The following is a 25,330-nucleotide window of genomic DNA, read 5'->3' on the forward strand; positions in this document are numbered from 1 at the left end:
TTGCTTAGTTCTAGGTGTCCAATGCAGCAGCCAACTCTTCAACACGATTTAAAACCAATTCCCTCTGTTTTGCAAGATCATTCCTCACAACAATAGTTTCTGTAGAGACAGCATCCAGTCTATCACACACAGAAAGTTGTTCCCCTTCTCTAGGAACTTCGAGAATGTTCTCCAAGACATCACCCTCGCCTTGGTGCCTGAAGAACATTGCAACCGTGCTCTGATACCAATTGTCACAGGGTCAATTTTTCTCTTAAATTTTCTGCCGGTGATGGCACTAAGCCCCTGACTTAATCTTAGCCAACACTCTACACACACACACACTGCAGGAACACTTAGAACAGAATTATCAAGGGAATTCACACACACACATTATTTACAGGTCACCAACCCCAACCTTTATTACTCAATATTAAGTACAAAGGAAGCCTAGAGAATACACACGAAATTCTCTAAGCAAAATTACACACTTTGCTATTGATAGCCCCAACAGCCTAGGATATATATACAAAATTAACTGTCACAATAGTTACTGCCAAGTAACTGCCCCCTGTCCAGGACTTGCTGCCACATGTGGTCTGACTTAGGACACCTTCAACTGATGCTGTCTTGGCCTACTTTCCATGTTTCCAGCCCCTACACAGCAGGTCTGAACATCCACAAAGCCAGGAACTACTTGGTAACTACCGATAACTACTGCTGCACACTCTGCACATGCCAGCCCATTACTCAGCACATCACTATAGGGCTTCTGCCCATGCTCTAGCAGCCCACACATAATAGTTCCATCACGTTTTAGAAGCCTTGGCCCTCTGCCCAAGCCCTTCTCATCAGCATCATAGCCCACACAACATGTCCATATGCAGCACACCAAGTAACTGCCATCATCCCACTCATACAAGTCCATGCATTATGCCAGCACCAACCAACCCAATGCCTTGCACAACATATCATCATCACAGCAGCCCAGCACTGCCTTGCACCTAAGCCACCAAGCCCACATACAAAGCAACCACTAACCAAGCAACCATGCCATGAACTATCACATAGGGTCAGCACCACCTGCTGCTGCCCATCAGCACCAAAACCATCTCTGCCCACCATGGCCCTCCTCTGCCATGGCCTTGGGGCATCATGTGGAGCAAGATGCCTCCAAATGCTACCCCTCATCATGCTTATCAATCTGAATCCAGCAAGGAGACTGGACTTGTCCCCCTCAAAGAGCAATTAGGAGCTTCACTAGATAGGCATGAGGAGCTATTAGTGTCTTGAGAAAACATTGAGCCATGTGACTGGCCTGATGTTGTCCAAGCACTCCAATTCCCCATGCCATCATTAGCAACTTGTAAAGCTCCTAACACAAAGATAGGTATAACACTTGCATCTTTTATATTACCATGGCCCAGTAGAGCTTGAACCAATAATCATCTTTCGACTAACCTAGCATGCTATGTCTCTTAAGACCAAGAAGGGGCAGTATCAACAAGGGGCAATATAAGAATATTCACTTATTGTCCATCGACTATGCCTTTCGCCCTGATCTGGTCCTTTTCCTTCTTTTTGTTGCTGGATATCTCATTCATACACATCTTCTCTTTGTTTCTTGAGCCTATAGTGGGCTACAGACACATGGGGGTAGATAATATTTAGATTCCTGCCTGTTTGTGATATGAGTAGCTTCTCCCTCGTGGCATTTATGAGACTATCTCATGAGATAAAAAGTTTTCATTATGGGTTATTTTTCTCAATTATGATAAGAGGAAGGCTTTTTTGTTTTTTTGTTTTTTGTTTTAAAATCTACACTGTACTTATTACACAGGCCGAATGCTTTTTTCCAACTATGATGGGAAAGGCTTTTTGTTGTTATTTGTTTTAAAGTCTACAGTGAACTTATTACAAAGGCCGAATGAATTTTTAAGAGGAAGACATTTTTGTTGTTTGTTTTAAAATCTACACAGTACTTATTACACCAGGCCAAATGAAAGGATGGAAAAGGTGATACAAACAAGAGTACACGTGCGACTCGAACAGCAAATACACTAATGTCTTCCATTAGGAGTTCCATTCATGGAGGACATTTTAGGAGTATATATTTGCCCACTACTTGTATATATTCATATACCACCCACCTCTATGTTGCAAGTGCTTTGCTAAGTTGTAACAAAAACTCTCTGTATCTTTTTTCTCTCAATGAATGATAAGCGGTCAGTGGTGGTAGCAATGGCAAGGGTGGTGATTGTTTTCGACTTTGACAAGACTATCATAGACTGTGATAGTGATAATTGGATCGTGGATGAGTTGGGTGTCACCCAATTGTTCACTCAGCTCCTCCCTACCCTGCCTTGGAACTCTCTCATGGTTCTTTTTTTTTCCCCTCTGAGAAATAAGTATTAGTATGTTATGTATGTAAATAGTTGGTAATAGGGTTGATGTTTTATCATTTTTTCTTAAGCAAAACCAAACCACAAGTCTGATTATGAAAGTATTAGAGAATAATTTAAATTCTGTTTTTTTTCCTCTTCCTAAAAAAGACTTTTATGAGTTAATTTTCCATTGGTTGATTATTATAATAATTATTATTATTATTTATAAATACAATAGGTATGTGATGCTGACTTATTATTTTGGTTCTAGGATTGGATTTATTGTAATTACGAGGTTCTCACATGTCATGCTTTGTATGCTATTATATTTTCAGGATAGGATGTTGATGGAGCTTCACTCTCAAGGAAAGACGACTGAGGACATTGCAGAGTGCTTGAAAAAGGTTCCATTGAATCCCAGGATTATATCTTCAATTAAATCAGCACATGCTTCTGGGTACTTTCCTAAACTTAAAAATTCAATACACACAATGCAATTTGATTTAATTGGGCCTTGGTTGAACTAGTCAAGGCTTGCTTCTTAATATACTCTCTTTCCCATATTTCTTTATCTTTTGTTCTATATTAATAGTCTTATTTAGTAAATTCAACTTTTTTAAGGAACATTATTTATAAATACGTTGTTTTTCAAAATAAAAAGTTACCAGTTTTCAAAACTATTCTTCTTAATGATAACTACATTTTAGAACATCCAAAAATAGAATAGAAGACTAATAATTTAGAACGAACGCTACATAAATTCTCTTTTGCTGTTTAAACTCAACTAAGGTCATATGTTGAGTATAACATAGATACATACATATGAAATATAACATGTTATGTGTTGTTTTAGTTATGAGTTATGAGTTTGTTAAGGACCATGTTGTAATGATGCATTAAATTGCAGGTGTGATTTGAGGATAGTCAGTGATGCAAATGCATTTTTCATTGAAACAATCTTGAAACATCATGGGCTGATAAATTGTTTCTCAGAAATCAACACGAACCCAAGCTTTATTGATAGGGAAGGTAGGCTTAGAATCTTACAATTCCATGATCTCAATACGCCTCCTCATGGTTGCAATATTTGCCCTCCCAACATGTGCAAGGTAAATAAATTTGTCACCCAACAAATTTTCCTAGTACCAAAAGACTAAGGATTACAGTATTCCTTTTTGGTTGAAACTTATGCTTCATTGCATCTTCTACTTGTTATATCCAAGACTTGGAAGGAAATCAAACTAAGCATAATTTTCAATATGGCGAATTGAGTTCCCTCGTCAAAGAATTAATGAAAGGAGATAATTCTTGCAAACTGATGTGTCATTAATCCAAATATATCTATATGTCATTGAATCACAATCAATCAGTTTTAAGAGTCATTTGCAGTAAAATTGGTAGTAACAGAAATTTTCAGTTGATGTTAGTATGTCTTCCAACAGGGTCTAATAATGGAAAAGATCAGAGCTTCTGTATCAGCAGAGGGAAATAAGCGGTTCATCTATCTTGGTGATGGATCCGCAGATTTCTGCGCCAGTTTGAAGCTTGAAGGAGGAGATTTCCTGATGCCGAGGAAAGATTTCCCAATCTGGGAAATAATATGCACCAACCAAAGACTCATAAAAGCAAACATTCATGAATGGAGCAATGGGGAGGACCTTGAAACCACACTGCTCAAGTTATTGAACTCAATCTTCCTTGAAGAAGAGAAAAGCAGTGTGAGAACTGATCAATTGGTTGAAGTTGATTGCAAGTTCCTCACGAGTTCAATCATTACCCATGCATGATACCTTTAGCAATGCTCTCCCAGTTCCCCAATAGTTGTATGGGTCTCTATTTTGTGGTTATAAGAGTGCCACTTATGTTTCTAATGTTTGAACCTCTTATTAGCTTTTACCAATTGCAAATTACAATAACTCTGCGTCTTCTTGACGAGAAACTAAATTAGCTTTTCTCTGCATGGAAATCATTTTCCTTGAAGAATGAGACAACTACAGCTGTAATGATTATCATTTTCATGATAAGTGTTGGGGTTCAATCTCAACCAACCCAACATGCACATATCATTTTTATATCAAAATCACGCACAAGAATTCTCTGTTTCAATATTTTAGATAAAGTAAAATCCCAACATTCTATATCAAAGCCTCGCACAAAATTTTTAGTGTTCAATTTCCAACATTCAATAAAATACAAAATTAAGACCGCCAAAAAGTGGAGTATGACGCACCTGGAAGCCAATAATGGCCCTCGCGTGGCTTATTGGGGCCCAAATGAATGGTCAGTACAAGCTGAAAACACACTAATTATTCTCCAAATGAGAAATGCTAGGGACACCAATTTTATGTCATAACTTGTCACATAGTGAGTTGTGATTGGTAAAGATGTGTTAATGGGTTATATGGGAACACACCCTTACCAATTACAACTCGCCATGTGGCAAGTTGTGACACAAAATTGTGCCAAAATTAGTGTCCCTAGCATTTCTCTCTACAAATATGTTGCTTTCAAACCCAAAAAGGGTCCTAGTCACTGTTTATACATCAACAAAAGTGCCTAATATAATACTTATTAAACAGAGCATAGTAAAAATGGAGATATACATAAGCCCACTTCCCCTCCACGTATGAACCAACCAAAAATTCCCAAACTTAAAAAAAGCATGACAATCCAGCTTACCTAACAAATCTCTTGCATAAGCATCTAAGGTATACAATTAAATAATGTGCCAAGAAGAAGATATATTTTAAAACTTGAAAAAAGCAAAGTCACCATCAATTATTGTTCTTATTATTACAATTTGTTCGTCACTGATGAATAATTATTTGAGGATTTACAGACAGCTCAGCCTACCTCAACTAACATACATAGATGGTTACAAATTAAAGAATGACAATATATACTTCCTTTTCTAAATTTTTTTTCCTTACATCTTTCCTTTTCCCCCTTTTATCTACAACACCCTATCAATCCTCTCACTTTATCATCCCCAACCAATCAAGAGAAAATACAAAATCTATATGATAGATTACAGAAGGCAAATTTCCCCACATTCCATCTTTTTCCTTTCTTTTCTTTTAGTAATAGGTAAGTTACACGCTACTAACTGGTAAGCGTACATATTCTCCTTTTAGACTTCCAATGAAATTCGTGTTTTAATTGGTTTCAACTTTAGGCCCATACTTTCAGGGGAGAGAAGTTCCGGGGCAATGCAAGATGGACTCAAGGGGCTCCTTGGGCTGACACTTAATTGAGATGGCCGGTACAAGCCATATCCCATGAGGAAGTACTCCAATGGTATTAACATAGCATGGGGCTGCTCCTCTGTCACCATTGACCCACATGCCTGAACCTGTATGTCCCCATACACTCCAATCAATAAAACTCACTTCCATATTCATAACAGCTTAATGTATATAATTGAAAGGAATAGACCCGCGTTACATACCTCAACTAGTGCACTGTATCGACTATCTAGATTGGAAATCATGTGGAGAGCCTCAGAATGAAATGGTGAGTTATCCCCAACAAAAATTAGAGAACGACATTGTAGTTTTCTCAATCCCTCAGTAATGTCAGGTCTCCTGATATTCATAAAACAATAATACAGTTATTCCAAATCTAAGGCATAAGCATGTCTGTGAATCACATTGTTTTAAAGTGAGATTTAAATCAAGAAACCACTCAACCAGTCTTCTTAAAGCATTACAACAATTAATGAAGGCATATTCAATGGTACATTGTTTGCCAGTCACTGTAAAAAAGGTTACCATATCAATGGTTGCAATCCTCACATTGATCAGAGCTCACTGACTAATATGATTTATAGCAAACTTAAGATATATTCGGGGTTTATATTATACAGAAAGTCTACACTGATATTTAATGATTTCAAAATAGACATTCATGCTCTCTATTTATGGAAAATAAAGAAAGACCATCCTAGGAACAGGGTTTACCCATTAATTGCTTCAAGAAACCGCCAAACATTTGAACTCTGCCTCTCCTCCAAAGACTGTTGAAAGAAAAAAATGACAAGGAAATCAGATAAGTGCTCAGCCTCTGACCACCACAATCAATCTTTTTTTTAATTAATGAAAAGCTTATTGAAAAAAAAATAATAATGAAAGGTAGGAAAAGCTAGAGGACTAACTCTTCTACAAGCCTGAACTATATCAGACTCTAGTACTTGAGCATTGCCACGAACATCCTGCGACCAATATTTAAAATCCAATCACTCAACAACTAGAAACACAAAGATTGCTTGAGAGGAATTGAAGCACAGGTATACCTTGCTGAAGTACCTCTTAAGCAATAACTCCTTCACCACTCCACACATGCCATAGAAGTAGAGTAAATTTGACATTACCTGCCAATGATATTAAATCTTATAAGAATAAGATTCCCTAACCCCCAATAAATAGTGAAAAGGTTCAGAAAAAGAACCTTATTATACAACCATTCCGTCCAAGAGGGTGCTTTGCATATAGGAGAAACAAGTATCAGACCAAGAACACGCGGTCTATATTTCATCTGTTGTCAAGAGTAACAGTAAGATCAGCTAATCCCCAAGAGACAACCTAAAAGTCACTTACAAGCAAAAAATGTATACCATGCCAAGGATGAGAACTTACTGCAAATAGGGTAAGGATGTAAGCTCCAGCTGTAACCCCCAAACACATCACAGCGCCAAGTCTAAGCACGCGCACGAGAGAGAGAGAGAGAGAAAGAGAGAGACATCAGTTGCCTTTCTTCATTATATCCAAACATAAGTAAATGATGATGATGCATGAACAAAATAACAGACTCATGGGCTGTTTGATATGAATAGTCGGAATATCTTTTTACACCTTTTTCAGACAACTAGAAGAAGCATTGAAAGCCAACAGAAATTATAATACAGCCATACAAACCATTTGAAGCAAATGAGAGACAACTCTTACAAAAATTTCTGATTAGCTGACATTTAGAAGATAGAGCACATTAATATTAAGTGGAGAAAAAAATTACCCAAAATAGTTGAGAACCTCGACAATCTGATCTGCTAAATCATCAGCAGAAAGCACAGGGTTGTCAGGACCAATATCAGCAGCTCCCAACTGCAACAGCTCTTGAAGAAATAAATTATGTGAATTAAAAGCATTCAATGAAAGAGATAGTACAGAAATGCAGACAAGAAAATCCAACAGAACCAAGATAAACAGACAAGCTCGCGAGTTACAAACCTCGTGTCCTGGAGGACTGATATGATATATGCAAAAATTGTGTAGTAACAACGAACATGCTTCTGGACAAAAGAATAATCCTTGAAAGCAGGAAACATCTGATCAATCACGTGCATAGAGAAAAATCTAAGTTAGAGTTGATAGCTTGATGAAACTTCCTTATATTACCATTTGACTTCTTAATTTCACAATGAAAAAATGGGCATATACTGCATATTTTCATTTCTCATACCCAACAACATGTTGAATTTAGATTCAAATTCAAACTATGCCCATCAAGAATGCAATTATTTTGACAAGGGTTGATAGAAATTTTCAATTTTAGGAAAAAATTATGACTTTTTTTAGAAACAAATCATTATTCAAGTCCCCTAGCTAATGTAATTTGGTTATACCAATTATGTACAAAAATTCCTGACAATGTAAATTCTCATAAAATCTTGCTTCATACTCATAATTTCCCAAAATTTTGGACAATCTGATCTAGTTCTCCGTACTGATTTCATAGCAATTAACTACACCAAAAATTAACTGTGTACACTGACACTGAATTAATAAGTTTATCAACCAATTCTACCACTACTTAACTGGTTTGGTGAGTAAGTAATGCAGCAATGGACATGCTGGATCATGACAATCCATATGTATGAGCAACAGAAAGACAGAAAAAAATTCATGTAAAATATTAAGTTTAGTTTACTTACGATTTAGAGATAAGTCAGGATAAGTGACAAGAGCTGGCTTGTCCTGATCCCCAAACACAGCAACAGACACAGGACCGTGACAAGTTTTTATAAGATGCTCCTGCAAGACATTTTTGAAAGTGCACATACAAATTTTAGTCATATTCATAAAATTAAGCAGAGCAAATTAAACATGGAGTAACCATTTTTCTTTTCCTGTCCAATCTGGTAATCAAGCAAAACCTATCATAACCTCATAATAACCATTAAGAGGTAAAACCTTCCATCACAAGTCCACTGCCTTTTGGGGGTTCTTTACTTCAAAAAGTAGAACATTCAAGGCACACTCACATTAAATATATAAATGCAACCATATTTTCATGTGCAGTTGTACCTCTCTTTTTCCATTAATAAGTTACACACCCACTTAGTGATTCTTGAACCCAAAAACCTCACCCTTAAATCTCTATACTATTATTATAGAAGGCAGAAGCCCTATTTGAGCTAGAACTCATTGGCACATGTGCAGTTGGTAAAGTGTATAATGTAACCAAAATTCACAAGTGCAGTTGCACCTTAAAAGAACAAGCCTAACTACTTTGCACATATTGTCAAATTAGCATTCTTTCACATAATCAAGTTGTCCAAGTTCAAAAATCAATCAACCACATTTATCAACTAATTGAAAAATAGATTGAGCTTATATTGATCAATCACTAATTTGAGAATTTTTTTAGACATTTCAAACACAGCAAAAGTGACTAAATAAATATAGCTCACAAAACAACAAATTCCTTATTAAGACTTTAAGCCAAAATCCCCAAAACCCAGAACAATTATCAAATTCCAAAAGAAACACCCCCACAATACATTGTCAAAAACAGAAAAAGAATCCCCACACTGCCTGCATTGAAAAAAATTCAAACTCTTAATAATCATTAGAAGTTTACTATGTTGGATGCTCAAACTCAGAATCAAAGCCTGAAGGTACTGGTTTCTTGCCATTTCACAAAAAGCTTAATTCATGCAACATTTGCATTCAACAGCAAAGATATTCCACCAGAATTTACATTCAAAACACAAAACAAAATCAACAAAGGATAGAGACCAAGACAATATAACAATCACATAAATTGTAAATAAATAAATAAATAATAAAACTCTTTGATTCAATTCTTAGAAGAAAAAAAAAATTCAGTTGAGGCATGATACTAAAACTCTTCAATTAAAATTTTAGTTTTTTTTCCTGTTCCATAAACTAAATATTCTTTTTTTCGTTTCCTAAATTTTCTCAGCAACCAAACAAAGCGTATAAGAACGCACATTGAGATGAATGGAATGCGTGTGTGTGTGTGTGTGCATTAGTTTACCTTTCCGCCAAATGCGATCCCCTCCATATCAACCGACACTGAATCGCTTGAATCCCCCATATATCTCTCTCTCTCTCTCTCCCTTTCTCTCTCTCAGTTTGGAGAGGCATTGGCTTTGGCTTCCATGGCTTATATAACACACACACACACACTCTCTCTCTTTCGCTATTTGAAAACTAAAAACTCGTTGTTAACTCGGCCGTGTCTTGGACGAGTCACCGACGCTTGATTCAAGAGAGAGAGCTCACGAGAGGTCCACACGAATCCTAAAACCGGAGACTCTGGTCAATATTTAACCAGGGTTAACAGAGGCCGACAGTTTTCCCTTTTTCCAAATTACCTTGTTACCCTTGTGACCGACGACTATGGTTTAGGTTTTGGGGCTACATTACAATTTTTATTTTTATTTTTCCTTTTCACCCTTGAAATTTAGGTTTTTTTTTTTTTTTTTGAGAGAAAAAAGTAAGTAAATTTTATTGAACTAAATATCCAAATCACTAGGTAGAGATTCTACCCATACATGTCTGCAGATAAAACAGCTTTTCTAGTTAAGGCGTGAGCTAATCTATTTCGTTCCCTTCGAACATGCTGGAATTTGCAATACTGAAGAGTACAACTAAACTTCAACTCTCATGTATCACATGACCAAACAAAGTGCTGCATCTTCTTGGATCAGTCAAGGCTTTGATCACCCGTGAGTAGTCTCCTTCTATTTCCACATTGAACAAGTTCAGCTCTTTGGCAAACACTACTGCACGTCTTGCTGCCAAAGCCTCCGCCAACTCCACAGACTAAACCAATGGGATCTTTTGACTCAAAGCAAAGATAATATTTCTCATGTGATCTTGAAAGACAACTCCAATTCCTACACAACCCAAAGCATCAAAAAATGCAACATAAAAGTTACCCTTATAATTCTGCTCCATTGGAGGAGTTCAACGAACCCTAGCAAGCCGAGTTACACCTCGAGTAGGCTGTTTCTTCACATCTAGATACTCCAAGACTAGCTCCTTAGCACGATTCCCCAGTTCATGAAGTTGCCAAGTCAGTTGGTTCTCTCTAAGCCTGCTCTGGAGCTGCCACAAGCACCAAGCTATGGTGGAGAAAAGTGCACCATCCTTTAAGTTTATAATTTTTCATTTAGTTCACCAAGTTTGATTTTGTTTGTAATAAGGTTGTCATATGCATCTAGCATAACAACCTAGCGCATCAGATTGGTTTTCCATGGATTAGTGGATTAAGTTGAAATTTTATTTTGAGTCTCAAGTTGGATTAAGTTTGAGTTTATAATTTTTAAAGTTGTAAATGTCAATGACTAATCTAGCCATTAAGAGAGATAAGGTTTTTATGAAAATCAACAGTTAAATTAGTCACTAATGTAAACAAAATGACCCTTTGAAAAATATAATCAAATTTGGTGAGTTTTTTTTTTTTTTTTTTTTTAAGAAAAATATTAAACTTAAGTAATCAAGGGAAAAATAAATCCAAACTTCAAGAGTTAAAATTAAATTATAAATTATAAATTTTAGATTTCTTTTTTTTTTTGGTGCAGAAAGATAACTAATACAAGTATCAAAATTTTAACACCTTATCATGTCAAGTAGGGTGTCATTCCCTTCTCAAAAAAAAAAAAAAAAAAAAAAAAAGTAGGGTGTCATTCATCTCATTTGAGTGATCGCGTCACAAACAAAAAATGGAGTGTGAAATTTTCAATAAAATTCTCTATCTATCTGAAAAACATGGAGTGTTTAGAGGGAGAAAAAAAAAAAATTTAGGACTACAATTTTTACCACACTTTTTCTCACAACTATCTTGTATAGCCGATTGTGACTAACTTTCTTTTACTTTCATATGAACTTGTTATTTTTTCTCTATTATTGATAGTTTATCACGTCATAGGTGCAACACAAAAAGCTGTTGTACAAAAATATGCATTATGAAGTTGGGATGAGGCTTAGGTCCAATGTATATAGTGTATTGGACCCTTTTAGATGGTAATGTAAACAAATGTCAATGACTAATCTAGCCATTAAGAGAGATAAGGTTTTTATGAAAATCAACGGTTAAATTAGTCACTAATGTAAACAAAATGACCCTTTGAAAAATATAATCAAATTTAGTGAGTTTTTTTTTTTTTTTTCTTTTTAAGAAAAATATTAAACTTAAGTAATCAAGGGAAAAATAAATCCAAACTTCAAGAGTTAAAATTAAATTATAAATTATAAATTTTAGATTTTTTTTTTTTTTTTTTTTTGGTGCGGAAAGATAACTAATACAAGTATCAAAATTTTAACACCTTATCATGTCAAGTAGGGTGTCATTCCCTTCTCAAAAAAAAAGAAAAAAAAGTAAGGTGTCATTCATCTCATTTGAGTGATCACGTCACAAACGAAAAATGGAGTGTGAAATTTTCAGTAAAATTCTCTATCTATCTGAAAAACATGGAGTGTTTAGAGGGAGAAAAAAAAAATTTAGGACTACAATTTTTACCACACTTTTTCTCACAACTATCTTGTATAGCCGATTGTGACTAACTTTCTTTTACTTTCATATGAACTTGTTATTTTTTCTCTATCATTGATAGTTTATCACGTCATAGGTGCAACACAAAAAGCTGTTGTACAAAAATATGTATTATGAAGTTGGGATGAGGCTTAGGTCCAATGAATATAGTGTATTGGACCCTTTTAAATGGTAACATATGTTTAAAAGTTGACACGTATTATAATCTCAACAGGTCCAGTGCACTGGACACTGGACCCAAACCTTACCCCATGAAATTGTATAGTTGACCTTTAACGAAGGTAGGGGTAGGAATCCTATGCTTCGAGGTGGGGTTATAATCGGAAAGAAAGTATTGGTTTCCAACTTTCCATTGCAGATTGTCGGCATATGTTATTGCTAATCTTTTTTTCTTTTTTTTTTGATGAACATGGTATTGCTGATCTTAGCTGTAGAATCTTATTAACATCGATTATACATCATATGCAGACAATTGTACCTTTTTAATACCTACAGATCAATCTTAGATTTTGTTTTAACTAAAGTAATTAAATAATAATCAAATGCAGTGTTTGTAATAACTTCTTAACTTAGCCCCAAAAAAAAAAAGGTTTGGATAACTCCTTTATGTTAGATTTTTTTTTTTTTATACAATTTTTTCACAATTTTATGAAATGATATTATGAATGGTGAATAATTACTTTACCAAAGCTTTATCGCTAATGCTATTTTTATTTTCCACTATTTACAATCTGTCACTTCAATAAATAATAGAAAAAATTGTCTCATTTTAAAGTCTCCATTAGATTTGGTACAAATGTATTTTTGTCAACTTTTGGCAATAATTCCCGGAAAACTATTTGTATTTTTGTTTTTTACAATAAGTGGGTATTGGAAGATTCAAGCTAGATCGTTCCTATTAAAGGTAATAGGCTAGTATGGTAATATCACTAAATCACAAGTGGGTTGATTATCTTCTAAAAAAACAAGTGTGTTGGTTAAGTTAAGCAATTAAAGTTGTAAATTACCACTTCAATCTTGTCTTATTAAGTATTTCATTTGAATACTATTTGTGATTACTTTCATAGATTCCTTTATATCTTCTTTTTTGCTTATTTTTAAAAAGGAAATTTTCATTCTATTTCAAGTATTAAAAAATAGCACGAAATGTACACAAAAGGAATATGTAGGAAAAAGGTAAATACCACCATTTATAGGCAAGCAATCAGATGAAAATCTTAATTAATTGCTTTAATTAATCATTACTTTACTTTCCTTAATTAATTATTGCTTATATTCTGTCTACCTATTTATTATACTTTTCTTTTTCTGTCTATAACTTGCCCTATGTATAACAACGTGAACAATGATATATGCATGTTATAATTTGCAATAAAAAGACATGTATTATATGATGAATCTTCATCATGGAGTGAAAAATAAAGATTTAAATCTATATATTTTTTGCATTTTGCTTAGCTTTTAAAAGATGCTAAGTGGCTTTCGATTACAAGCTTCTATATATATATATATATATATAATAGAGTTGAAACATCATGTGATTAATATCAAAATGGGGTCCATTGGCATTTGCATTTTGCATGCATTACGCAATATATCACTTTCTTTTTGAGTTTTTTTTTTTTTTTTTTGAGAAAGCTTTTTCTTTTTGAGTTGGTATCTGTCTTTGGCATTCACCAGATAGTAACAAAAACGTTCCTCTCTCGATCGAGGGTCCTTGTAGTGAAACGTTTTTTATGCCAATCAGATCAGAGAGTGAGTTTTGAACCAGATTTGACAGTTTGACACACTTTGCATCACGAGAAAATACAACAGAGACTACTGCCCATTGTTTTCACCATTGAATGATTGCATATATCTAGATTAATTTCTCCTTTGTAATAACTATTTTGAAGCATTTCGTCATACTTTCCCACACTTTTCTTTCGTACATTGAAGACATATTTGATACACTGGATGACGATTAGATTAGATTATTAATAGTAATTTTTATTACTTTAAATAAAAGATATTGTAATAAAATAATTATTTATATTCATAAGTTTGGTTGTTCCATATAGAAATATCCTAATAGATGATGCATAAAGAAAATTTGTATTTTTTAAAGTATATCAATTTTAAAAGTTATTACATGCAATACAGTTTAACTATTACAATAATTTCAGAGAAGAATAATTATTCCTAAGTAATAACAATTCTCTGTAATAAAGATATAATCAAATAATCAAATAACTATTTTATTACAAGAGATATAACATCATACCAAACATACTCTAATTGTTTGTTTAGGGGTTATTTGAAAAACTATACATAATTGATTTAATTCTAATACAAGTAGAACTAAATTGAACTGATCTAATTTATCTATTAGTTGTTGGTTGAGTCATGATACAAGTTGAACCAACTTGAATTGGTTTCATTTTACCTAATTTGTGATTAGAGTAAGAACCATTTTAATACAAATTTCTGCTAGGAATATATACATGAAAACCATTTTTATGTGGAATATATATTTAATCCCTTTTTGAAACAGTTGTTTGAACCAAAAAAGTAACCAAATTAGAGACAACAAAAACAAGTTTTATACTTATATTGTTATTGACTCACCTAATTTTATGGTATGTCTAACAACTCCAATAAGCCCTTAGTGATTTATGGTCTGAAACGTTATTTGGGTTTTTTTTTACCAAATTTTGACTTCATTTAGTCATTGAAACCTTTTTCTAGCCATCTGGATGTGTTTCATACGCAATTACACAAGTTTTCTTGGTCTATAGGAAATCTCTAAACAAAATTAAAATTAAAAAAGACCAGAAAGAATGAACTTTGCCTAATTAGTCATTATTACTCACTAAACCATTGCCTTCCAAAGTTTCAGGTACCATGTTTTCCTCACATTACCTCTCCAATATTGGCATTTCAATGAAGATCAATTCCAGTAGTTTCGCCCCATAGTCCTATAAGCATGAATTAGTTTTTCAGTTCTTTTTTTTGGCAATAATTAATCAAACACTTACATTAAATATTAATTAGAAAATAGTCTCTCTCTTTTTTTTCTTTTTCTTTTTTATGCTTCCATGTACAAGGCACATAAAATGTCATCATTACTTGTGATTGTGGTCATAAACAAGAGAGGACCTTATTAAACAAACATTTCCAAACAGCCGTCCAGATTATTTATGAACTTAATTGTAGGTTGTCCTGAATCCTTATCAAAGTATAGTATATTAATTAGAGCAGCAATAGAAGTCGAATATTTATATTAATTACTCATAACTTGTGGCACGCTATTTAAGGTGTAGATCTCATCTCGGTGGCTTTGAGACGAACTAGGTAAATAATAAATAATATGGGATTAAGGGAAAAAAAAAAATTAAATGGAGTAGATCATAAGTTCCTTTCATCTTTAACCCCCCAACAACATTTATAATTTATAATTATTGTAATTATAATTAACATATATCATTCTCATCTCTTATGTAAGAAGTGATGCACACTTACATAGCATTTATATTTATAAATAATTTTTTTTAAAAAAATATAGGCATTCAATGGTGATATTGCAAAGTTGTAAATGCACCTAACTTGTCAAAAAAAATCATTTACTCCGGTATTTAGCTTATGTATATATATATTTTTTTTAATTTGACTTTAAAAAAAAAAAACGAGTGTACTTTTTTTAAACATGTGTTTTAATCCCAATATACTAATAAATAAACTCTCACAAATGAGCAAGTAATCTAAATCTTATTTTTGCCATTTCCATCACTCACTTTCATCAAGGAAATGATCAATATGGAATTCTCATTTTGGCAATGTACAGCCTCAGCTTTTAATTTCTTTTATAAATGTTATAACTTCCACCCAAATCTCATTCAATCCATGCAGAAAATTAAGAGACCTCCAAAACACCTCTTTTGTCTTATGGTATTCTGCTCTTAATCATAATCCTTTACCAACTTATGCAACTCTTTGTTTTTTACGGTAGTCCAACTGATCAGCTTTGTCCAATCGATGATTTGAGAGATTGCATTTGGTCTCAATTACTCTGAACACATTGCTTTCATTTTTTCCCTTTCAGAACTGACACATGAGCTTTTCAACTTCATACGTAGCAAAAAAAACAAAAAACAAAAAAACAATAGCAACTTCCAAGTGGAATTCTTACTTTCAAATCCTGGGTCTCTCTTATCTTCTTGTTCACTCTTTGGAATTTTTCTTGTAATAATGTAGTATATAGTCCACCTTTAAGACTTGTCTTAACTTTCTAGTGTTAGGTCTATTCAATATGATACCATTGTTTTTCCATTATATTTAGTTTTTTCCCATCTTTTCTCCTCATGGATCTAGATTAATTAATTTGTATCTTTCATTTCTTGGACCACTCCTCCATCATAAGACACAAAGATATGCAAAAAATTAATACTAACTGATTGCAACTCACTGAGCTTAGATGGCCATCTAGAGGCTGAAGGCTTTTTCTGTGACCATAATGATTGCAAAATCATTAGCTTTGTTATGAGTTTGGAACACTTTATTAGTCTCATGGCTTAATTATGGCAACTAGCTAGGGAAAGCTTACAATTAGCATGGAATCTGGCATTGATTAGTCGGTTAACAATTTATAATCGATCTAAAAGTTTTAGAAAAAAGTTTAGTTGTTGTATGCTTGAAATCTAAAGACTACTTTAGTATTTTTAATTATTTATAACGAGCACCTTGATGTTATGTTTTGATACGTGTGATTGCATGAACATAAGCATTGGCATGATATATATATGACCCCTCAAATTTATAGGAAAGCTAATGAATGTGTTGATGCATGATTGTATACATTTGTATGATGTAATGAACCTTCTCGTGAAGGATGACGAACTTCTAAAGCCAATCAAATATATCTTGACTCATGAGTATCCCAATTTTCAGTAACTTTTTTGTAGCATGACAATGATGCAATGCACATCGCTGCCACATATATATATATATATATATATATATATATATAATTTAATTTATTGAGAATGAATAGGTTCTCAATCAGTCATCATTAATATAGAAGAATCACAAGTGTCTAGTCTATATATCTATATATATAATAATAGGTGAAGTTGAGAAAAACTCAAATTAAAATTTCAAATTAGAATTCCAATTTTGCGCTATGTGTCCTAAATTAATTTATTCTTAAAGAATTTTGTTTCTTAATTTTAGAATCAAATGTGGGAACACATCATAAATATTCATCTAAGTGAGTTATTAAGTACAAAAACCAAAGAGTCTAGAATAAATGAATCGTAAAAAAAAAAAATGCTTCACAATAATTTTTTTTTTTTAAATATGGACAATTTACATTTTATACTTAATAATATCCTTACAAAATTTTTTTAAAGAGTTAAAAAAATATAAAAATGACTATAATTAGTATTTAAATTATATATATATAAATTATATTATGCATTTTATTTTATATCTTTAATGGTCCATTTGGATTGAGGGGGAGTAGAGTAGAGTAAAATAGATTTAGCACAAAATTAGCTTATTTTTAGCTAATTCTACTCTACTCTCCTCCTTCCCCCCTCTATCCAAACAGGTCATAAATGTATCCATGCATATGCATAGAACTACAAGCTAGTAAATTTATAATATGGGCATCCTTCATTCCATATATGTGAAATTATTTAATGCATATAAAAAGGATACATTTTATTGTTGAAATTTGATATTTAGGTCTAAATGTAATGCTAATGATATTTTATACATTATGAAATTCAAAAAATAAAATTTTACTATGTTTTTCCATTCTATTTTACTCTTCAAGTGAAATGGATGATCATATTATGTATTTCGTGTATTATAATTTGGTTTGAAGTGTGAACTTCACTAATTTGTAAGTTTCAAACATAATTCTTTCACTAACTTAGCACACCTATTGCATTGAATAATTTTTTGTCTTTTATATTACTATCTCTCTCATTAATATTACTAATAACAAGATTCTAATTAATATTTTTCAAAGATTTTGTTCTTGTTTTGGGATGAAAGATACGGAAAATAAACAACAATGTAGATTTAGATTCTGTATAAAACAAATAAAAAGGAAATGCTGCTCTTAGTTGACTAGCTTATCAGTTATCATCAACAAAGTACACGTGAGGCTGTCTTTCGTTCAACTTTGATGCTTATTTTGTTCCTCCACTGCCATTTGTACGTAGTTTTAGATTATTGCCACCAAGGTAGGGTTGCAATTTTGACTTTCAGCTTCAGCGTCAGCACCGACACCACAAACTGAACTGGGTTCAATCTTCAAAGTTCAAACTAATTAAGAATCCAATCGACCGGGAGGGCCTTACCACTTGCCATTATCAGTTGAGTTATTCTAGAACCACGCTTACTTTCACAACTTCCTGTCAAAAAATAAAATAAAATAACTATTTTCACAACTATATCCTAAGTAGTAAATTATGATTAATTGTCTATTACTTTCACATAACTCTATCATATTTTCTTTTACATTACTGTCAGTCATATCAAATAACTGTAAAAATCGGTGTGAAATTGGTCGTGTTGCTAAAATTTTTCTTAGATCTACTACATGTGCTGTCTCTTTCTTAGATGTGAACCCAACATAAACGTAACTCCTAAACCACGAGATTTAGGGACATTTGTAGGGAAATAAAAATTGTGGTCCTTGTTCATTTTTCCATTGCCACATCAAATTTTATTTAAGTTCTCCTGTTTTGAACTTAGTTAATTTTCATATTTGAAAGATGCTCGTTTTTGTGAAATAGGATTTTTTTTTTCAATTGAAACATAGAAAGTCAATTTCACCACTATAATTTGAATATTTAACAATCTATTCTACGAAATATTATGTTATATGAAATTTTAAGTGACACGATATTATTTACGGTATGCGATTTATAATGTTTAATCTAAATTGTAAACATAAATGCATTTAAATCATTTTTACTTTTTATTTCTTAAATTTCCTCACTCTTTTCATTTCACTTTTCTTTCTTATCCTTATTAAACTTTTTTTTTAATAAGAAAAATGGTAGGAGGGAGTACAACTAAAATAGCTTTTCTACAGGACGTTATTCCCATGTATAGTAGAATCATATCCCCAAATAACAGGAGAATTCTACTATATGTGTAAAGATAAGCCCAAAATATGTGTCGGTGCTTGCCTGCTTCAATCACAAGACATGTCATGAAAATCTACCATAAAGGTTGAAAAATAAAAGAAAATATGTCCACTGTCTCAAAATTTTTTTTTTTTTTTTTTAAATCTAAGCTTTGGAAAAGCCTTCAACCCTACCTGTGGCACGAATGTCCTGGTTGTCCACCGAAGCAAAAAAGTTTGGCCATGTTTCATGATCTATATATACTCTCACGTCAAAGTTATGATGACCATCACTTTCAATAGACCGTGACATATATACATCTCTCTCTCTCTCTCTCTCTGTGATTAAAAGCTTTATAGACATTGCTTGTGTTATAGGCGATTGCACCATCATGCAATGTTGTATGCTTCCTACTTTTGTTGTATTTACGTGACTTCTGTAGATGAAAATCATTAATTCTACACATCTTTTTGGTCTAAAAGCTTATAAAAAATGAAAAAAGGAGAACAGTAGAAAAGAACAAAAAGTTGGATAACAGTAATTACTTTTTTCTTCTGGTTATTGGAGAATAATGTGGAATGATAGATCTTATGGGAGCTAACTCCATACATTACACGTGATGTTCAGAAATGGAGACAAAAGAGTAGCTTTCAACAAACACCTATGGCTTCTTTCCAAGTGCTTGTTAAAACATTATGATGATTTTTCTTTTTCTTTTTTCCTTTTTCCTCCGAATATTTAGGCCTAACAACCAAAGTGACAATCTATAGGTTGGGTCACACTCACACCGACTTATATGTGTGGGCTGCTTTTGCCATCAGGGTCCATGGAAAAAAGCAATTCCAAATTTAAGTTTATCCCAGGCCTGCCCAGAATCTCAAATTGCTAGGGATGGTTATAGAATGAGACAAGGTTCAATTGATTAGGGGTATTTAATTCATCCCCTCTTCGGAGCTTGAACGGGGTAGGTCAAGGACAAAATAGGCTGAGGTATTTTGTCATCCTTAATGTGGTGATTGACAGTTGCGAGAGCTTTAAGAGAAATGAAGTGTTTTGGAGATGGTAAGGTGAGATGGAGCGGGAGCGCAAAACTTGTCCCCCATCCTGTCAGCTCCTTTGAGGCAACCGACATGATATAGGACAGGTGAGGCAAGGCAAGGCGGAAAATTTTTGTCATCCCTATAAATTACCCTTATCACATATCAAAACATGCTATTGTTAAAACAAAAACTGCAATTAGTAAATTACTGGCTCTAGAGAATGAACCTTATTTGCTAGGGTCCAAATGTAAGTTGCTTTTTCTTCAAGAGGTTTATAATTTCTCCAAAAAGGAACAATCCCTTGGTAAGACAATAAACAAGAATGCGTTCCATGAAAACTGAGGGGACAAATAATGAAAAGTTATGGTTTTGTCTAAAACCATAATTCCTAAATAGTGAAAATAGGACTTGCATCTACAATATCAGTCAATGTCAAAATGTTACACTACATAGAATACTATCATAAATAGGAGCATATCTTATACAAAGGTTAGACAGTTAAAAAAAATTCAGAAATGGCTTCTCAGCCATGATCATTTTGACTCATTTGTACTTATGGCAACCATTTCAATATTGAGATAAAGAGATTATGCCAGTATTTCACTTCATCGACATCTCTCCAGGAATTAAAAGTAAAGATCAAGCACATGAATGCGTGGTTGCTAAATTTTTCTGATCTGATCTGGAAGCTTTATTTATAGGCAAGGAAATAGTTTGCAGTAACAAGAAATCCTTCTCAATGCTTTTGTACTCAAATGGGTGTGTCCACATTACGTATCACCACTTGATAATCCTCCAAAATCCACATAATGTTGCATCGAGCAAAATTCATTGCCTTATATCTTCCATATCTTCATCAGAGACTGGATTATCCACCTCACTCCCACTACTTAAACCACTACTTAAACCATCATCGTTGCCTATAAGGGAACACTTCTCTCTAACTGAAGTCTCATGAAAGTGATGCTTGACAAACTTAACCTGTAGTTCCTTTTCATCCTTTATCCCTTCTTTGCGTTTTCTTGTCCCATCAGTGGCTGTTGTCTTCATCATGCCATTAGCCACTAAAAATGCAGTGTCCACAGAATCAACCATCTCAAGATCACCATTAAATTTATCTTCCCCTCTCACCTCCTCAGCAATTCTAAATAGGGAACTTTCATTCAGGCTATTGCCATTTGGTTTTAGTTCTGGAAGAACATACTCTACCCTTGACTTGCAAATTGCTGCTTTGGCCTGGACTTTAGATATCTCACAATCAAATACTCTAATCTCTTGCTCTTCAACAGTTAGTAGCCACCCTAAAGATTAAATAACTTTATGATTAGATGCTTGAGGATATACCATCATAAACTATATGAAAAACAAGGGAGGAAAAAGGCATTTCATTCCTAATTAGCCCCTTACCAACTTTTGCCCTCTTAACTATGACATAGTGAAACTGTTTTACAACAGAGGACACTGCCATACTCCACAATGGAGATGGGTGGTCTAGTAACTTACATGCTCCACTTTTATAATTATCCAATAGCTGTGTCGCCATACTTTAACATGGCAAATTGAGAATCATAACCAGACAAACTAAAAGAGGTGCTGAACCATAGCTGACAAGGTAAGTAAATACAAGAGCATAGTTATATCAATTCAACTTATATTTATCTAAAAGAAAAATATCAGGTCAACTTACCAAGAAGAGCTACTGGAGTGGAAACATTTGGTTTGCTTATTTTTCCCCTGGTGACAGTCTGATCAGTAACCCACTTGATCAATTGACAGGGTAAGCAAGATTCAGAGAAGGCATTAATATAAGAAAAGGCTTTGGCCTGGTTACCTTTTTCCCTGTGGCCAATCAGATCATGAGATTTATCAGATGATATATTTATAAAAACAATGACTACATCATAGCCACAATTGTCATGTTCCCTTACCTAGCAGACCGTATGGCGGTGTCAGCTATAAACAACCACTTCAGAATAAGATTTTTCAAGTGTATGCCAGCCAACTGAATCACTCTTGAAGGTTCAAGGAATGAATATTCCACTCTTATGACAACATCATAAAGAACTTCTTTTAAAAGAACTTCATCTTCATAACTCTGAAAAGACAGATTTGGTACTGAGCATAATGGTAAAACTAAATATTAAAGGCATGTTTCATATGTTTCTTCAATGGCAACAGAAATAAGTTGTCCATTAAAATATAACCTGCAAATAAACAGCTAACAGTACCAAGGAAGGGAAGGTTGACTAACAACCATAGACTCTCCAAATGTTTAACAAGGACAATGGCCAACTGATAAAAGTGTGAAGAAAGGCTTTGTGTGTGTTGCAATTAACTCACGCATGCACTCAAGGGTACTCGAGCCTGTGACCTTGCAACCATCCCATAATTACTCTCACCCTTCACAACTTTTACTTTCCTATATAGTTCAAGTATTTCATTCTTGGAATGAGAAGAAGAAGAAGTATTTCATTCTTGGATGCATCAAAAATTACATCAATTGCACATTAAGTTCTGAGAATCCCATGTCACTTTATTGGAGGACAAGGTGACTTGCCTAAGCCTAGTGCCGTATAATACCAAGGAATGAAGATCATAAATTAAACCAAGATGTAAACATACTGACCAGTAAGGAAGTGACAGGCAAAACTGGCTCTAACAGCATCTTGAGAAGGGTATCTGATTATGCACCAAAAACGAATCAGAAGATACGAAGATCAAAAATGAACTTAAAAGAAATGAAGAAATCATTTGAGCTGAGTCCTAAGAGAAACTTAATTCTTTCCAAAGAGCAAAAGCAAAGGGCACACAGACGCGGAGAAAAGAGAAGTACTTCTAAGAAATACTCATTTAACTACCAAAAGAGACTTTGCATTCCCCAACTTACTCACCACTAATGTATTTCAACAGAAGAAGATTTAAATCTTTACAAATTGGTCCCTAATACATATTCAATGAAGCATACAATAAAATTAACAATGACTCTGGATCATCATTTTTTCCTGTTAAGTTATACATGCATATTAGTGGATCATGAACCCAAAACCTCACCTCCACCTTACTCCTACAAAGAGAGCAAGGGAAGAGCTCATTGTCACTCTGGATCATCAAATATACAATTAACACCTAAGCTCTCTAATTTATAACAATAGAAATGAATTTAACACGATATGAAATTCAAATTACTATAATAAATTACTCCTTGTTCCAAAAATCTTAAGCTGGATTCAAACTCATGACAACCTACTATGACACCATAATAAATTACCACTTATTTCAAAAGCTTGAACTATTAAGAAATGTTGAATGGTTGTTAAGATTTCAATCAAGCATAAATAAGTGAATAACTCTCACCAAGAATCCCAAAGCTCCGAAACCCATTTATGAAGCATAATAGCCTTCAACCACCTAGATCATATATAATTTACATGTCGGTCCCTAATACATATTCAATAAAGCATACAATTATATTAACGACGACTCTGGATCATCATTATTTTTTTCCTGGTAAGTATTCATTGGATCATGGACTAATAACCTCACCTCCACCTTAGTCTTACAAAGAGAGCGAGGTTTCATCTGCACTAGAGCTCATTGTCACTCTAGATCATCAAATATAAAATTAACACATAAGCTCTGTAATTTTTAACAATAAAAATGCATTTAACACCCTATTGAATGCAAATAACTACTTGTCCCGAAAACTTAAGCTGGATTCAAACTCATGACAACCTACTATGATACCGTAACAAATTACCGCGTATTTCAAAAGCTTAAACCATGAAGAAATTATGAACGGTTATTCAACTTTTGAGCAAGCATAAACAAAGTCAACAACTCTCACCAAAAAACCAAAAGCTCCGAAACCCATTTATCGTCTGAATGGCCCAATTGTGCAATTCCTTCTCCAGCTCCAATCTAGAGTTCCCCGACCCAAACTTCAAACACAACCTCAACAAAAAGGCCTCACACATAACAACCCCAGCCAAGTACCCAACCCCACATCCCACTCTGATCCCATTGCGAACCTCTTCACTCACAACCGGAAAAAACATTCTCAATTCATCACTATCACCACAGTTATCAACAGTCCACACACCCAACACGTCCAAAAAACCCGAAACCGTTAAACTCTCCTCCTCATCTTTAACACCAACAACCTCACAATCGCCGCCGCCGCAACAAATGCTAGTGTAACTAACAACTCCTTCTAGCAAATTCTCAATCTCTTTTCTCGAAATTTTCTTGTCGTGCTGTACCGCCAAGTGGTACAGCTCGTAAATAACCGGAGCGAGGGTGGCGATTTTTTTGAACTGACCGCACGGTGAGGAACGAGCAGTGAGTAATTGGAAGAGTTCTTTGACCAAAACGACGCGTTTTGAAATGGGAGAGTGGTGGGTTAGTTTGGAGGTGTGAAATGTGAGTGCGGAGTAGAACCAGAGGATTTGGAGAGGTGGGTCAGGCACGATTTGAAGCAATCGGGAGAAGATGGAGCCGAAATTGGAGAAATCGGTCACGCCGTTTCGGTATTCGCTTAAGAAACGTTGGATGGACTCGGTTAGCATGGGCTGGTAAGGATTGTTCGGTGGTGCTGTTTGGGTCATTTTTGTTTGAAAGAGAGTGTGAATTGTGAGTGAAAGCAAGAAATGGAAAGTGAACGTTTGAATTTGAAGTTGAGGGGGAGTGTGAAATTTGGGAATTGAAAGGAACCCTAGTTTTGCGGGGCTTTGTAAAGAGAACTTAGGAATAGGGCAGTGGGAAATGGGAGGGAAGTTTGGGGTATTTTGGTAAGGTGACACATTTTGAATTTGAACCAATAATGTATTTGATTTTTTTTTTTTTTTTTTTGGGACACATTTTGATTTTTGAACTTAGGAATAAATGGATTGGTGGAACTAGAAAACAAGATGCACTTTAGACCATATCTAGAGATTTTCTAAATTTTTGTATTGTTTGGAGAGTGAATAGTTACATTTATTTTTTACTTGCTTACTTTTTCAAATAC

The 25,330-nt window shown here is 34.0% G+C and overlaps 3 protein-coding genes across 6 annotated transcripts; 1 reads left to right on the plus strand and 2 right to left on the minus strand.

Moving 5' to 3' along the window:
• The first annotated feature begins 2,135 nt into the window (after positions 1–2,135).
• Positions 2,136–4,990, plus strand: LOC115971333 (thiamine phosphate phosphatase-like protein). The gene is made up of 4 exons (XM_031091199.1): positions 2,136–2,358; positions 2,699–2,820; positions 3,271–3,472; positions 3,806–4,990. Exons 1-4 carry the CDS (start codon positions 2,191–2,193, stop codon positions 4,148–4,150), a joined length of 837 nt encoding a protein of 278 aa, XP_030947059.1. The 5' UTR covers positions 2,136–2,190; the 3' UTR covers positions 4,151–4,990.
• A 117-nt stretch (positions 4,991–5,107) lies between these two features.
• Positions 5,108–9,892, minus strand: LOC115971311 (protein NDL2-like). 4 transcript variants are annotated; one of them, XM_031091169.1, is made up of 11 exons: positions 9,642–9,892; positions 8,293–8,392; positions 7,589–7,668; positions 7,374–7,462; positions 6,998–7,058; positions 6,810–6,896; positions 6,655–6,732; positions 6,517–6,573; positions 6,323–6,378; positions 5,812–5,947; positions 5,108–5,715 (listed from the first exon to the last, which is right to left on the minus strand). In XM_031091169.1, exons 1-11 carry the CDS (start codon positions 9,699–9,701, stop codon positions 5,494–5,496), a joined length of 1,026 nt encoding a protein of 341 aa, XP_030947029.1. In that variant the 5' UTR covers positions 9,702–9,892; the 3' UTR covers positions 5,108–5,493. The 4 variants fall into 4 exon arrangements, with proteins under 4 accessions (XP_030947029.1, XP_030947038.1, XP_030947021.1 ...); XM_031091178.1 differs by having other exon boundaries at positions 7,374–7,473; positions 7,589–7,686; XM_031091161.1 differs by having other exon boundaries at positions 7,589–7,686; positions 9,642–9,891.
• A 10,782-nt stretch (positions 9,893–20,674) lies between these two features.
• LOC115971383 lies at positions 20,675–25,089 on the minus strand. The gene is made up of 5 exons (XM_031091280.1): positions 24,170–25,089; positions 22,952–23,004; positions 22,254–22,420; positions 22,013–22,164; positions 20,675–21,626 (listed from the first exon to the last, which is right to left on the minus strand). The coding sequence occupies exons 1-5, from the start codon at positions 24,927–24,929 to the stop codon at positions 21,154–21,156; spliced, it is 1,605 nt and encodes a 534-aa protein (XP_030947140.1). The 5' UTR covers positions 24,930–25,089; the 3' UTR covers positions 20,675–21,153.
• Between the last annotated feature and the right edge of the window lie 241 nt (positions 25,090–25,330).

This window comes from Quercus lobata, chromosome 2 (genome assembly GCF_001633185.2).
Source record: "Quercus lobata isolate SW786 chromosome 2, ValleyOak3.0 Primary Assembly, whole genome shotgun sequence".
NCBI classification, from domain to species: domain Eukaryota; kingdom Viridiplantae; phylum Streptophyta; class Magnoliopsida; order Fagales; family Fagaceae; genus Quercus; species Quercus lobata.

What these genes read in the sequence shown, in the direction of transcription:
- LOC115971333 (XM_031091199.1), top strand. Translation starts at nt 2,191, where the DNA reads ATGAATGATAAGCGGTCAGTGGTGGTAGCAATGGCAAGGGTGGTGATT. An exon ending in TGCCTTGGAACTCTCTCATG is followed by an intron (nt 2,359 to 2,698) that starts GTTCTTTTTTTT and finishes TTATATTTTCAG; the next exon opens with GATAGGATGTTGATGGAGCT. An exon ending in AAATCAGCACATGCTTCTGG is followed by an intron (nt 2,821 to 3,270) that starts GTACTTTCCTAA and finishes ATTAAATTGCAG; the next exon opens with GTGTGATTTGAGGATAGTCA.
- LOC115971311 (XM_031091161.1), bottom strand. Translation starts at nt 9,701, where the DNA reads ATGGGGGATTCAAGCGATTCAGTGTCGGTTGATATGGAGGGGATCGCA. An exon ending in TCAGTCCTCCAGGACACGAG is followed by an intron (nt 7,463 to 7,588) that starts GTTTGTAACTCG and finishes GAGCTGTTGCAG; the next exon opens with TTGGGAGCTGCTGATATTGG. An exon ending in TTTCTTGAAGCAATTAATGG is followed by an intron (nt 5,948 to 6,322) that starts GTAAACCCTGTT and finishes TATGAATATCAG; the next exon opens with GAGACCTGACATTACTGAGG.
- LOC115971383 (XM_031091280.1), bottom strand. Translation starts at nt 24,929, where the DNA reads ATGACCCAAACAGCACCACCGAACAATCCTTACCAGCCCATGCTAACC. An exon ending in TCGGAGCTTTTGGTTTTTTG is followed by an intron (nt 23,005 to 24,169) that starts GTGAGAGTTGTT and finishes GTGCATAATCAG; the next exon opens with ATACCCTTCTCAAGATGCTG. An exon ending in TGCCTGTCACTTCCTTACTG is followed by an intron (nt 22,421 to 22,951) that starts GTCAGTATGTTT and finishes CTGTCTTTTCAG; the next exon opens with AGTTATGAAGATGAAGTTCT.